This window comes from Nicrophorus vespilloides, unplaced genomic scaffold (assembly GCF_001412225.1).
Source record: "Nicrophorus vespilloides isolate i.1.1-1 unplaced genomic scaffold, Nicve_v1.0, whole genome shotgun sequence".
NCBI classification, from domain to species: domain Eukaryota; kingdom Metazoa; phylum Arthropoda; class Insecta; order Coleoptera; family Silphidae; genus Nicrophorus; species Nicrophorus vespilloides.
The window spans coordinates 233178-248216 of NW_017098951.1; the positions used below are offsets into that span (position 1 = coordinate 233178).

Sequence of the window (15039 nt, forward strand, 5' to 3'; positions counted from 1 at the left end):
AATATTGTAATAATATACAAATGAACAACAGAAGAATGAGTGAAGCAGCGTGTGTATCAATCGAGGGACATTAGGTATTGGAATAGGGATAATGTGGGATATTTAAATTTGGGAAGGATATTTGGGTTTCGAGGGACACATAATTTAGAGAGGGGGCTATGTTGGACTGTTTGGATTTAAATTTCATGGAGAGGGATAGGTATTGGTCGAGGAGTATTATTATTATTTTGTGAGAGTTTCTTGATGGCTCATATAATTTGTTCATATATTTCTCTAAATGTCCCATTAATTTTCTAATTCTAAGTAAATTTCTAATTATAATAATAATAATTTGTTGACCAGACAGAAAATATAAACAATAACAAAACAAAGTACATCCTATGAATATAATAATGATAATAATAACCAAATAACAATTCTAAATAAAATGTACATATAGCAAAATAAGAAAAGAGTGAGAAATAAAAAAAAACTGCAGCAAGGTTGGAACTAGGAGGGTCATTAGGTATTGGAAATATATATATAAATACAAAATATAACGTTTCACATTATCAGAACGCCATTCTTTTTTGTATGATTTTGTTGTTACAATTTATATTTTATTGTGTCTTTGGGCGGAAAGACTTAGGTCGATAGCCCTTTGCTTACAATTGGTGACTAATAAAGATTTTTTTTTATATATTTATTTTACAAAATATATTCATAATTAACAATAATAATAAACAAAGTTACATAATAAGTAATAAATTTCGATATAATCATTGGTGCGGGCATTTATAAAATTTCCAGTCAATATGTTCCCTTACATCATTTTTTAATAAAATATAATAAGAAATATTGAATATCTGTATTATCGATTAGAGACATTTCCGAACAGAATTTCAAATAAAAGAATTATTATATGAAATCGTGTTAATTTATCACTAATTTATCAAATGCCAATGCTTCCTTTGAATATAAATTTGTATTGTAAGTATTGCAGTTTTTTCTTAGTAACAATTTTTTCTACTGACTTCAACATACCTCCAGATAATTTGTAGAAAAAAAGTAATTTTTCAAAAATTCCAACAAAATTAAATTTAAATGGTAAGGGTACTGTAATTTGGGGATTTGCTGATAGCTCATATGATTTCTTCATGAATTGTTACACAAAAATCTGTTTTGATAATGGTTTCTTTTCTATTTTTAATTGTGATTCTATTTATTGTAAAAGTTGAAAATCGGCTAATAAATAAATTACGTGATGGTTTAATATTTGGTCCCTGCATTTGTCTCAGTTAACCTAATGTATTTTCTAATGGATTCTGATTAAAAGATTGGGTTGGGAAATAATTTAAATTCATTTTTTAAAATACTGTGTACATTTATAATTCCATTTAATGTTGTAGCAAAATGTCGTAATGTAGGTGGCACTTTAATTATTTAATTTCTATTGTTTACAAATTTCATACTTTTGAAAACTTCTCTGGCTTTATACCACAGTTCTAAATGTTTGGATTGCATTGTAACAGATCTTTTTAAATTTATATCTTTAGTTTTTAATGTGCCTAGATTAAAAATGTATCGAATAATTGATTTAGAAAACCACATAGTAAAGCTGTGCCCTTTGAATTTGTAGTAAATTATTTTCCATTTGGACATGATAAGTTCCCTAGTATCAGAACATACATCACTGTACTTACTGTCTGACTAAATACCTGAACTGCATAGGAATCTTTCATTTTTGGATTTTTTTTAGGATATATATGCCTTTCAGTAATTTTCTTCAACAATCTTCTTACAACCTCCCTTGGTGCATCAATGAAATATACAATGTTTAATATCCTCCCAACAGCCAGTAAAAGCATAACTATTCTTCCAGTAACTCCACATTCGTAGTAACTGTAGTCAATGGTGATAATTTGAAAATATGCAATAAGCATTTATAGCAGGATCTACTTTGCTTAAAAATACTTACAGCAAATAATTTGTCTTCTAAAAAATAATATTCTCCTCTAATTTTCTATCCAGTATTCTACAATTGGATTTAAAAAAAATGCACATTTTCATTTTATTTAATAATAATTAGCATTCTGCCTTATATTTTTGAAATAATATAGTCTATTTTGAAGTGTCTTCCTGCTACATATTTTCTTTATAATAATCCTTTTTAGTTTCCTAGTTTTTACATATACTCCTATATATAGGGATTTTCATTATTATTTACAATATTTGTATTTTTATCATCAACATCCTTTTGTTGAGCCTCTATTTCTATACTAATAATATTCACAGATATATTTGGTATATTGTACTTGAAAAAGTTCTACTTCTACTTCTTTTTTTTTATTTTCAAATTGTTCTCAATGAAGCATTAATTGTGGTAATTTTCCATTGCTCAAACTTTCAGCAATTAAAAAACTTCTCATCCTTCTCATCTTTATACCATGCCTTAAACACAAATTGTATGTTAATTAAAGCGTATAGTTAAAGTAATATTACTTACTTGTTTATTATTATATTCCTATAAATAAAAAAAAAACATTTATAGCGAAACACTAGCCAACATTGCTCAAGACTACCTTAGTACTATTTGACACAGTCATAAATGTTTTATTATCGCAAAGTTTGAAAATTTTTCGAATGGCTTCGATTGTTTGCGATTTCTTCTACTCTCCCTGCCGTGAAGAAATTGGTAGTGCCAACTGTCCTCAAATAACAATTCACTTTGGTCACCCTGCTAACCACCAATTGGACATAGTCATAAATGGAGCCATAAGCTTCAAATAAAATTATAATCATAAGAAGAATCCTACTTTACCGACTAAAAATTTGGTACCTCTGGATACGCCTATTATTTATACACTAAGAAATCTTATGCGAATCAAAAGTTGCATATACATTTGATGTTAGTGAGGCATGGTGAACGTGTATTTTTTACCAGATTCAGGAAGATTTTATAAATTAATATAAAATTTTAGCTAAAAGTCGTAATAAAAATGGTATTCTACTTTGAAAGTACTTTGGTTTCGCCGGCTGTCACACTCTTCATGGGTTTCGACAAACACGAAAGTAAGTTAATCTGCAACAAGTTGATAGAATGTAATACTTTCATATACTTTTTTTTAATAATAGATGAAGAGTTAATTCGATGGGGCTGGCCAGAAGATGTCTGGTTCCATGTAGATAAAGTATCATCTGCTCATGTTTACCTCAGGCTCCGACCAGTAACTATGCATTTGCATCTCAACCACTGTTGTTTCTCAACGATTAATATTTCAGGGACAGACAATTGATGATATTCCAGCTGCAGTCTTGGAAGATGCTGCACAATTAGTTAAAGCAAATAGTATAAATGGTAATAAGATGAATGACATTGACATAGTATATACAATGTGGGCAAATTTAAAGAAAACCCCTGGAATGGAAGTTGGACAGGTCGGATTCCATAAAGAGAAAGAAGTTAGGAAACTGAAAGTTTCCAAACGTGTGAATGATGCTGTTAATAGATTGAACAAAACCAAGAAAGAGGAAAATCCAGGTAAATTTATCTTAATTTCATATGAAGTAGCAATTTTAAACTATATATTTAAGATTTTCGAGCGGAACGTGAAAAGAGGGACAGAATGGAAAGAGAAGATAAGAAGAAAGTGTTGAGGGAAAAGGCAGATAAAGAAAAGGAGGAAGAGAAAAAGAAACGAGAGGAGTCTGAATTGAGAAGTTACAGTACCCTAATGAGCAACGATAATATGTCTAAATATGATGATGGAAATGATTCTGATGATTTTATGTAACTAATCAAAAATAATAAAGTGAATTTATATTTATTACTTTCGTTTAAAAATCAAAGCAGTTTAATATTAACTGCATTTAAGGCATCCACAATCCATTTAGGATAATCCTTTTCAGGAAATAAGTTAAGGAAATACTTTTGAACGAATTCAGGGAACGTTCCATTGGTAATGCTGTCTCTGATTGTCTTCATCAGACGCATTTGAAAGGCCACGTTATGTACAGATAGCAAGTGGCAAGCAACTGTTTGAACTGTAACAATCCCATGGAGGTAAGCTCTTGTATAAGTTTTGCAAGTGGAACATGTACAATTTTCGTCGATCGGTCTAAAATCTTTTTTGTAGTTTTTTTGTCTCAAGTTTAATTGTCCGGTCATTGTTAAGGCACAACCAAATCTCTAAAAAAAGAATTTGTTAATTTATGACGATTAAGATATTAAGATTATGTTACAGCTGTTCTTGTGGGGAAAACGCAGTCAAACATATCTACACCTAATGCGGAACAGACAACTAAATCCATAGCAAATCCGACTCCCATTAAGTATCTTGGTTTATCTTTAGGTAAAAGACCAGTTGACAAATGAACCATTTTCCAAAAATCATCTTTACTCTCTCCTCCACTAAAAAAAATCAAATGAAATATTTAAATTTTCACTTTTATTTGAATACCTTAATCCACCAATTGCAAACCCTCTCACATCTCTTCGTACATGATCTTTAGCACTTAATTCCCTTAAATCAGGGTATAATGTACCTTGAACTATTGGAAATATATTTTGGGTATTTGGGTTCTTGTGTGCTTTGATACATCTATCCAACCATCTAGTTGTCCTGTGTACAGACACTTCAATTCTATCTTTATCAGGACTTGTTGTCTTGATGACATCATCTAATTGCATAATAATATCTGCTCCTATTGCATTCTGAATATGAATGGAATGCTCTGGTGTTAACATAACTTCTGATTTTTGGTCATTCAGTGATTGAAACTTTACACCTTCTTCATTGATTTCTGCCAATTTCAATAGTGAAACCATTTGAAAACCACCTGAGTCTGTTAATAAAGAACCATGCCAGTTCATGAAATTGTGCAAGCCTCCTGCCTTCTCCAAAATCTCAGGACCCTATAAAATATGTTAATGTTTATTTTTATTTATGTAGAAGTGCGTTTTTTATTGTTTTATACTCACAGGTCTAGTTCCCAAATGGTAAGTATTTGATAACATGATTTGTAGTCCTAAACTATCTATTTGATCAGGTAGAAGTCCTTTCAGAGTTCCCTGCAATTAGTAGAAACATAAATAACAATATTATTAATAAAAGTAGGTATATTTACTTGTGTTCCAACAGGCATAAACACAGGGGTATCAACATCACTATGAGGCAAACACATCTTTCCAACCCGAGCTTTGGTTGTTTCGCATTCTGCCAATACATTGAACACTAAAGGGCACTTTTCTGTTACCATTTTGGTTGTGTTTACTAATTTCTTCAATGCAGACATGTAATTTTAGAGGTTATATCGCTCATAGGTTACAAAACGGTGGCAATCGCAAGCCCGACAACCGAAATCCCATGTTCGGAATTCCGACGTTTGAAATCCCGGCTGGCTGAAAATCCAGACAGTGTCTTTAATTATTATAAATTTCTACAATAACATTTTTATGATAGTCGGGATTTTTTGTTTAATGTATTCCGGACAAATTCTGTCTGCTAGTTTTTTTTATTGAACTCCGTGCTATAGTGGTCACCACCACAATACAAACCAATCGAGTTTTTTTTATTAGGGCAATTTTCTAAACTATGATATTCCGAATCTTATACCTGATTTTTTTTATAAATGGTATGGGTGACCATACCTCATGCAACCATGACAAGTTTCTATTTAAAGTTTTTCTTTGTAGATATTCACATTGCCAATTAATAGGGTGGAGTTTCGTAGGAAGGTACTTCGTGCCTTTGATTATACACAACCTACAATGAAGATATTCCTTGAAACTGGTGAAGAAGTTATTGATGTTGAGTCAATTCGTAATGATGAGAATGTGTATAATATTCTCATATTTGAAAAATATTTACTCAAAATTGAAATAAAAAATATAATTATAGAATATGCAGATCTATATATTTGGTTGCAATAGACTGAATTCATTGTCCTTTTCCTTAAGAAAGAAGTATTAGCGTAATTATAGGTGAAAGCCTCCAGGAAAATTATTTGACGAAAAAAATTATGAAAAAAGTACAACTATTAATGTTGTGAATAAAACATTTTATGAATTCATACAAAAATACTCTTAATTATGTTTACATCCCTATTAAATATTTAATTAAACGTGTATTTTTTGTAAATATATCATTTTCTAACAATATATTGTTGGTAATTTCCGAGCAAGAAATATCCTTTTTATTGAATTTTACAGTACGTTCTGCAGCTAGAGTATAAATATTCAATCTTGATTTCTCACTTGTCCAAAAATCATCACCAATTGAAGTCTTTCAACTGCTGAATTAGTTACAGGGCAACACTACGTAAATTCAAGAAGAATAACTAAATATTCATATGGAATGTGTTCATTTTCGAAATGGTTAAATATTTCCATCGATCTTTTAAAATGTTGATTTTCCCATTGTTCTAATTTATCAGAATTTAAGTATACATTAACTCTTCTAATTTCTTCAAACAGACAATTGATAAAATTTCGTAAAGAAGGACACTTTTCAAGAAAGGACAGAGCCTACAAAAAGACTGTTCTCCCTAAAGAAGGACGATTGACCATCTAAATATTGCCTGAAATGGTTCCATTACCAAACAGAACATGATAAATCAAAACGTCATAAAAGGGAACAGGGCAAAATAGAATAACAGTACTAAAACAAAACAGTATTAAAACAGGACATATTAATTAAAATTCCAAATAAATAAATGATAAACATAAATATATAATTCATTATAAATTTTATAATACATCTATTATCATGGATGTTAAAGTGAATGTGTTAATTAATACTGTTTTATGGTAATCCAATAAAAGCTTTTTTGATATCCTCAACAAAAAAATATTTTACTTGGTTGATCTCATACATAATCTAATAGTAGTATGTACGCGGTTTCTTTGCAGAGAATGTGTTAAGACGATGCTGGACGCGTCTTGGGAGTGGGAATTGGATCTTTGAGTCGTGGAATTGTTTTACTTGTGGCCTCCTGCATGCAGAAGCAGCTACAACTTCCACCTTAATGATCTGAAAACATAAATATTATTAGAATATTTACATCAATAGCAGTTTAAGCGGTCGTATTTACCTGGATGGAGTGAGCGCGAGCACGATGACGGGCACCCATGTCCCTGTAGCATTGGGTCACACCACCAGAGACTGTCAGGTCACGGTACTCCCTATACATATTATGAGTGCCTGACCTTGAATCGTATCTTAACCATATTCCAAAATTCTTGATTTTGGTAGGGCTTTTATCATGTATTTCTTTAATGGAGACAATCTCTCCAGTAGTCTTTTTGAACTTCCTCAGTTGCCTCAAGAAGTACCAAAAACGGGATTTGGCTACAATTTGGTCTGGAGCAAAGATTCTCATTTTATATAAAGGAGTCGTAGGCTCCTTATCAGTTGGGAGCTTGCGCCCAATGACTTCATATTCTTTCAACTACAAACAAAATACAAATACATTAAAATTTGAAGATAACCAATATGGAAATATAAACACAAGAATGTTATACATGAATGTTATACACAAGGCGAATATTACTATGTTGGATGCATTGAAAAAAAAATATTCGTATGAGGTGAGCAAAAATATATACACAAAATAACCAAACCAGACTCCGTAAACACGTGTAATTAAGAACACTGAATTGCACTTTTCAATGGAAATAGATGAAACGCAGGGAAACTGCATTACAAACTATAGAACGCGTTTTAACATTGCTGATTGTGTATACATTTTTAATGAAAACTTAGTTAAAAACGAGAAAAATAATAGAAACTAACCTCTCCTTTAGCCTTCATTGCTGCGGTGTATAGCGAAAAGGAAGCGAAAACTAAGAATGCTAAGAAGGCTAAGAAGACGCCAGTTATGGAATCAGAACTATGTATACTTATATACTTACATCATGGACTGCATCCATAAATGTTCCTGCTCATTTTGTTGCATACATCAGAAAGAGAATTAAAAGGCAATCAGCTATTAGTATCACAAATTAGATACCAATGCGGTGTAAATAATAAATAAGTAAATCTCAAAGAACTAAATCATAAGAACTATAAAAACTGAGATATTAGAAGTCTGAATAAACTAATTAATTATATTTACTTCAAGATTTCTTGCTAAATACACAAAAGTATATCAAATTGATTTGAATTTAATCATAAATGATACTCACATACTTTGTAGCTTTATTTAATTTCTTATAAAACAGTGTAATAGTAAGAAATAGTTTATATGTAAAAGTTTCTAAATTAATAGATTTAATAATAAAATACTTTAGTACTTCAGTCTCAATGTAAAGTTTTAATTTAAATTAAATAATATTAATATGATATTGAAGTGTTCATTCCATTTTTTCATTTCTTATAGAATTAACATAATTTTGGTAGGATAGTAGAGTTGAGTTGTTTAAAAAAATAGTGATAGGTTGCAAATGAATAAATTGTAATACTTAGTATGAAGTAAATAATTAAATTTATTAACACATAAGGCTTGAAATTAAAATGTAGATACATGTAATATATAGTATATTTAAAAAACAAAAATGTGAAAGAATTTCTTTCGAAAATAAATACAAAGACAAAGTGAATACAAAATAATATTTCTTTATAAAATAATACAAACTACGTAACCAAGAAGAACTTACATAATCCATATGTAACAAGATACACTAAAGTCACAGTCAGTTTTTTCATTCGATTTCAAGATTTTACAAAAAATAGAATCAAAAATACTTAAATCTGATTAAAAACTGATTAGCAAATATAAAACAATAATACTTTTATTATCCTAAATTTGGGTAATTGGGACAAGAAATTTCCTTTAAACATTAGATACATATATACACTTAATATCCCTCATATCATCATCTTCAGTACTACAAATACAAAATAATAAATTATTAATATTTAAATTTCATTTATATATTAGAAAAATACAAAACAAAAGTCCGAAATAAAAAAATTAATTTAAAAGTTATTAATTAAATAGAAAAAAAAAATTTATATACAAAGTAGAACATAATAAATTCAAAAACTTAAGATCTAATTCACCATATAATTACACATAACTTGTGTACAAAGGAATCAAATAGAAATAATAATAATATGTAAGTGATAGAAAAACACAACTAAATATTTGATTTCTTAATACCTAAAATTCGTGTTTTCATCTTCGAATCACTCGGCTTAAACAAGCATATCTAAGCTGCGAGGCTCTGCGAATCTGTTCAGTCTTGTATCGTTTGGATTGTTCGTTTGAGTCATGTCAATATCATTCGAGGCCTGCTCGAAACGCTTCGCCGGCAGATGCAGTCTCAACGATAACCAGAAGCGTTCGCTGCTGTAAGGAATCACCGTCATCGATTTCAGGATCGAAGCCAATGTTTCGCCTTGGGCATTCTTCAAGTCCGTTCCGCTCTTTGGTAGTTCCTGCATGGCGACGCACACCAATTTAGCGTTAAGAGAGTTCAACTGTTTCAGGGCTTGATAGACCGTGGCGGTATCCCATTGGTTGTCCAAGGAAGAAGGTGAGATGACGGCAACAACTCGACGCGTTTTCCTCGCTGCATCCGATAATTTCGCGCACCCTTAAAAATATAAAAAATTCTATTATTAAATTATTAAGACAGTTTAAGGGTGCAAAGAGCTCTTACATAAGTTCACACCGGATGGTAGAGTTTTTGTGGCGCATTTATAATGGTACTCGTTCTCTAGTAAAGGGCAGATCTTCTCAAGGGCCATCTCGGAATCTTGTTGGGAATGAAGGATCAATACATCGCTGGTCTTGTCGTCGTTGTCTTCCAGCGCTCCGAAGCGATCTTTAAATTTCACGCGCAAAGAAAGCCCGAAGTGGACGTACAAGATAAAAGCCGATATAAAAAATACCAGTATAATGGCAACGGTGATTATCAATTTCTTCCATGGCACTGGGTTCGGATTCAAATAACCGACATATACTGAAATGAGAAGCACATCCATTAGTTCCACTCATCATCATCGCTTATTGATTTTTCTTACCTTTCTCTCGGATGTACACGGGCAAGTCGATGGCCCTTCCTGGTTTAACGATTTTGCAGATATATTTACCGAAATCATCGTTGACGACTTCCTCGATGATCAAATACGTGCCGAACGTCTGACCGTCCTCCCTGTAAACAGAATCAAAGGAATTTGTATAATTTTTGTATGTCGGTATGCTAATGGGGGCAAATAATAATTATCCTTAATGGATGTGAAATAATTTTACGGCGTTTTAATTGTGTGCGTCTTCCGCTATATAAAGCCAGGGGATAATTGTTAATGCCGTGTAAATGGTTGGCCACAATTAGAGTGCCATTTAATCGTGAAAATAAATGTAACAGGGTTAGCCGCGGCGACTTTTTTGTCGCTGAAAAGTCGCATTGTTCGGTTTGTACGTGTACAACATGAAACGACACCGAGTCAAGCCTCCAGCCTTTGCTTTCCCCAGAAGGAACGAAAATTAACAATTTATATACACATTCTTGCTAATAGATATTGACGAGTCGGCATATTTATCGTCGCTGTCGCATATTGGATTATTTATAGAATCCTTGCATTTATGCAACAACCTTCTCTGCTGCTACCGAGGCTCTCTTTTTATGCACCACCTTTCTTTATTTGTATTCCAAATTACTTCACGCCGACGCGAAATACGAAGAACCTCGGTTCAATCACAAAATCATTAAAAATCGCTCCGCTCCAAATCCAATTGGACCAAAGATGATCTGCAACTACTACCGTAACAAATCGCAATTCACCAAAACAAGAATAAAAAATTATGCCTTTAATATTAGGTTTACAAAAAACATTTTATTTTTGATACATTTTCAAAATTTGAAGATCGGCAAATTATATCAATATTCGAAAACAGTTTGTTTCGATGGAACACCTGATTTATTATATAATATTTATTACAACAATTTTATGTTAAGACAAATAATTGTAATATAAAAAAAAAGTTGTGAAATTATTTAAAAGAGTTCGTTTCCTTGTAATGATTTTCAGATAAGTTTCAGTAAACATTTCTACGAACCTGAACAGCAAATAAACTGCAGAGCACAGGCACCGAGTTTACGTTATATAAAACCGTACGAGTGTAAAGGCAACAAACTAATCCGGTTTCTTATTAATCCACGAAACAGCAATATTTAGAATAAACACATCGTCGAGTGGAAACGAAACAACGCGAATCCAGCTTTGCAGCTGCTTGTTTTCCAACTGCAAAGGGACAACAAATAAAGCAAATATCAAGGAGTGGAATAAGTCTTATGAATCAATTTCAAGCCTATTGTTTTTGTTCACACCGAAAGGCGTCTGTCGAGCGGAATTTTTGTACAAAACCTCTGGGTGGCTTCTAGGAAAGCGAAGAGTGCAAGTGCGAAATAAAGAAAGGCAAATGTAAATAGCTCACACACGTCGCGAAAGACTCCTCGATTCATATTTATGAACAACTAACGTCTCTCTGGCTCTGTGTTTCGTTACATTGTGAACACATGCCACGATGAAAGTAATTGCAAATTTACAGAGTCTCACAATTACTTTTATGCTGAACATGTAATAGCGAGCCAAGAGCAAGAACAAAGCCAAACCAAAGTACCAAGAAAAAAGTCGCTTTGATCTTTCCTGACTTTCGACTCCTAATTGGTTACTTGCATCGAATGCATACGAAAAAAATGTAACTATTTAAAAAATCAAATTTCAATTCGTTGCGAATGAAACACACTTTGATCACGCTATTATTTTAATAGCAATGTAGCAAGAAACGATTACATCTTATTAGTTGGAAATATACATAGTTGTTTATATTAAACTCTAACGATGATTTCATGGATGTGCTGACGGCCCAAATGAATTTAATACTATGCAATTATGTTGGATGCATGCCATTTACATCGATGCAAACTATACCACCGATAGTTGCAAATAGTCCTACAAATAATCATGATTGCAGCAATAAATTTGCGTATTTTTTTTATCATGAAACGAGAGCACCGTTACATTTCTAATTTACCATCGAAAAAAGAAGCTAAATAAACGTATCAGGAAACATATCTAAATGACAGATAATTACTGCTAATCAGACTAGTTTTTTATCCGCTTTCTAAATATTCATTTTCTTTAATGATTCTCATCTCTACTAAAACTTTATTTCTTTATTCAATAGTTGGAAGCAATTACAAAAGCATTTTTTTGTCATTAGCATAATTGTATTTATATGATAAAATAAGAACACAAAATTATTTTAGTTTTTTTAAACTATAATTGTTATACACGAATGCAAATGAAACTCTTTTAAAGTAATAAAGATTACACAGAGAATAACTAATTATTAACGTTTAAAAGCTTCAAACAATTTGTTCACGTTTTTACTCGAACAAGGTTTCCATGAAAGTGTTGAAATAAGTACATAACAATAAAATATCTTATTTTTATTCTATCGAAACACAGAGAAGGTACAGCTTCAACTTCATTCCATAAAGTAATCATTGTTCGGCGATTGCTATAATCATTATGAGTAGTTCACGTTTATATATACAAATTTATAAATAGGTCGTCCGTTTATATTTAGCGCTTCGAGTTTATTTACTTTTTGGTTGAAATTTAAAAGTGGGGAGAATATGTTTCCGTGTTCCATGCTCGATATCATTAAGTTTTTCACTACATTGCTGTATTTATTAGAGGATTTCATTTCTAATTGGTCTATCGACCCGCATAACCCTTAAATACTAATCGTTGTTATTTATTTATAGCGTAAGGAAGTGAACTTCTCCAGGTAAAGCTGAGAAGTTCACTCGGCTTGTTTATCGATTCGGAATGTCAATACAGTCAGTTCGTTGGCGATTTCCAATGGGGATATAAAAAGCGATGAAAGATTTGTCACAACGTTGAATCTAAATATATACCTACTCTGTTTGTTATTCTGGGAAGACTAATTTCATTGCTTGCTTTTCATAGAAAATAAAATATCCCTTTAAGATACTTGAAACTCGATTTTTGCGTAGTTTCATTACAATATATTTATTCTCCATAATACATTTTCGCATTCTAAACGAATCACATTTAAACCACATCCTTAAATACATTTTTTCTTATGGTATTAGTTTAAATGTTAAAGGCATAAATGATTTGTCAATAATTAGATCATACCAGATAGTATAATACTAATATTTCTGTAAAAAAAAGTGCTGACTGTTCATTAAAATATAGTATTTATCGACTTTGTAATTTAATGTTTTGACAGGTAAAGACGGGTCTTTACAGACTGCTAATGTATATAATAAATCCTAACTATACAAATAATACTAACGGTTGGATCGATGACCTCATGATCCTAACACTGAGTGCAAAGCTTAGAAGTGAACCACACCTTTTAGGTAGAAAAATTGAAGAACAAAATCAATAAACAAGCATTTGAGGAACGAATATATCTAGAAATAGAATGCATTATGGGCAATCCATTATATCATCAAATAACGTGGAAATGGTAAAATCTATAAAACGAAACAGAATACCACAGCTTTTAAAATAATTAAAATTGATTCAAAATAATTGCGTGATTCCCGGAACGCATCCAGTTTGCGGCATTTTCAGAGGCGTCACCTTCCTTCGTTCGTCATATTTGTTGGTAAAAAAAATATTGGATTATGAGCAATTCGCATTTCGGACGGTGTCAAATTAATTTCCGACGGTAATGCAATTTTAATGCATTAGTCGAGGAAAATTCGCGTGCACTATAATATATCAATGTTCTCCAAGAAAAATAAAAGTAAATAATAATAATAAAAAAAAGTGAAGTGAGTAAAGTACAAGAAGAAGTATATAAATCGCCGTCGGCACGGAACATCGCGTTGCCCTTTTGAAAGTTAAATTTAGATTTGTGTGTGTGTACCAGGAACAACTGGTTATTATCGGAATTACATTTTTGTTTCCTTTCTCGCTACTTATTAGATTATAATTGAATTATGTCGAATAATTATGGAGTGAATAGGGTGGACCAATAAAAGCCAGAGCTAATTAATAGTTCCATCGATTCGGGACTCCAATTAATAATGAAACTCCCGGACTAATTAACTCTCGATTTATTCTTATTCGTTTAATTGCCGCGCGTTCTAAGAATTCGAGAAAACTGTAACACCGAAGATCGTCCATTTAACTCTCTTTTTTTGCTTACTCTGTGTCAGGTTTGATGTGCTGCGAAAAAAAAGCAACGACAACCACCGGAGAAGAGAGAGAGAGAGGAAATGCGAGAGTCATTGGAATTAATGACATTTAAATTGAGGAGGCTCGGTTTTCTGGTATCCTTTGACAATGTGGATAATTGCCGCAATTATCCGTTTTATTTAAGTTCCACGTAGACGTTTCGACTTATCATTAAATAATTTTTTTATACATTTTCTTCGGCCGCGAGCGACTTTTGTTGGATCTTCTCGTCATCTTCACATGACTCTGCTACAAACTGCTTTCCCCCGTTTTGTACTTCGCTCTCTTCCTTTATTACCGCGAGACAAGAAACGAAATAAAACAACAACAGCAATAACAAAAAATGAGTAAAATTCTGTCTCACAATCATTTTTCTACGACTTCCTTTAAGTTAGATACGTGAAGCGGATATAGCCGTCGCCGATTACGCAACGACAAATCTTTGCTGCTGGCAACGTGAAATCCATATAAACATTGAAGCACGCCATGGATTCAATCAGATTAATATCTGGTTTCCTTTGGTTTGATGCATGCAAGAAACCAACAAACATAACAATACTTATTGTTTCGCACCTGATTTACCAAGAAATCGCGTTAAATAATTTCGAATTTTGCGAATACTTAATTACCATGAATACGTTTTCAGTTTACAAATACGTGCCTCTCCGCACATTCTCATTCTAAAAGTCAACTATCTACAAAAAAGTTTACTAATCGTTTCTTTTTCCAATAATCTAATAACAATTATAAATATACAAATACTAGCTTAACGAGTTTATTCTGTTACAAAATTTCCGAATTTTTACTCGTATAGTGAAACATATTCAAA

General features: G+C 31.8%; 4 protein-coding genes across 4 annotated transcripts in view; 1 reads left to right on the forward strand and 3 right to left on the reverse strand.

The window, feature by feature from the left end:
- The first annotated feature begins 2853 nt into the window (after positions 1-2853).
- LOC108563656 (coiled-coil domain-containing protein 25) lies at positions 2854-3806 on the forward strand. Its single transcript, XM_017922394.1, has 5 exons — positions 2854-2909; positions 2961-3051; positions 3115-3206; positions 3262-3520; positions 3574-3806. Exons 1-5 carry the CDS (start codon positions 2886-2888, stop codon positions 3771-3773), a joined length of 666 nt encoding a protein of 221 aa, XP_017777883.1. The 5' UTR covers positions 2854-2885; the 3' UTR covers positions 3774-3806.
- LOC108563655 (probable queuine tRNA-ribosyltransferase) lies at positions 3805-5376 on the reverse strand. The gene is made up of 5 exons (XM_017922393.1): positions 5107-5376; positions 4961-5050; positions 4440-4894; positions 4222-4390; positions 3805-4168 (listed from the first exon to the last, which is right to left on the reverse strand). The coding sequence occupies exons 1-5, from the start codon at positions 5272-5274 to the stop codon at positions 3824-3826; spliced, it is 1227 nt and encodes a 408-aa protein (XP_017777882.1). The 5' UTR covers positions 5275-5376; the 3' UTR covers positions 3805-3823.
- Positions 5377-6741: 1365 nt separating this feature from the next.
- Positions 6742-7892, reverse strand: LOC108563661 (60S ribosomal protein L18a-like). Its single transcript, XM_017922399.1, has 3 exons — positions 7773-7892; positions 7072-7428; positions 6742-7010 (listed from the first exon to the last, which is right to left on the reverse strand). The coding sequence occupies exons 1-3, from the start codon at positions 7788-7790 to the stop codon at positions 6858-6860; spliced, it is 528 nt and encodes a 175-aa protein (XP_017777888.1). The 5' UTR covers positions 7791-7892; the 3' UTR covers positions 6742-6857.
- A 1155-nt stretch (positions 7893-9047) lies between these two features.
- Positions 9048-15039, reverse strand: part of LOC108563685 (X-linked interleukin-1 receptor accessory protein-like 2) — a 38773-nt gene continuing 32781 nt past the window's right edge. Inside the window, exons 5-7 of the mRNA XM_017922430.1 lie at positions 10008-10138; positions 9644-9946; positions 9048-9577 (exon numbers count right to left, since the gene is read on the reverse strand). Of these exons, the coding sequence (XP_017777919.1) occupies positions 9177-9577; positions 9644-9946; positions 10008-10138 (835 nt within the window). The 3' untranslated portion in view covers positions 9048-9176. The remainder of the gene's footprint in view (positions 9578-9643; positions 9947-10007; positions 10139-15039) is intronic.

What these genes read in the sequence shown, in the direction of transcription:
- LOC108563656 (XM_017922394.1), top strand. Translation starts at nt 2,886, where the DNA reads ATGTTAGTGAGGCATGGTGAACGT. An exon ending in TAGTGAGGCATGGTGAACGT is followed by an intron (nt 2,910 to 2,960) that starts GTATTTTTTACC and finishes ATAAAATTTTAG; the next exon opens with CTAAAAGTCGTAATAAAAAT. An exon ending in CAAGAAAGAGGAAAATCCAG is followed by an intron (nt 3,521 to 3,573) that starts GTAAATTTATCT and finishes TATATATTTAAG; the next exon opens with ATTTTCGAGCGGAACGTGAA.
- LOC108563655 (XM_017922393.1), bottom strand. Translation starts at nt 5,274, where the DNA reads ATGTCTGCATTGAAGAAATTAGTAAACACAACCAAAATGGTAACAGAA. An exon ending in TTATGCCTGTTGGAACACAA is followed by an intron (nt 5,051 to 5,106) that starts GTAAATATACCT and finishes TACTAATTGCAG; the next exon opens with GGAACTCTGAAAGGACTTCT. An exon ending in ACCATTTGGGAACTAGACCT is followed by an intron (nt 4,895 to 4,960) that starts GTGAGTATAAAA and finishes CATATTTTATAG; the next exon opens with GGTCCTGAGATTTTGGAGAA.
- LOC108563661 (XM_017922399.1), bottom strand. An exon ending in CTCGCGCTCACTCCATCCAG is followed by an intron (nt 7,011 to 7,071) that starts GTAAATACGACC and finishes TTATGTTTTCAG; the next exon opens with ATCATTAAGGTGGAAGTTGT.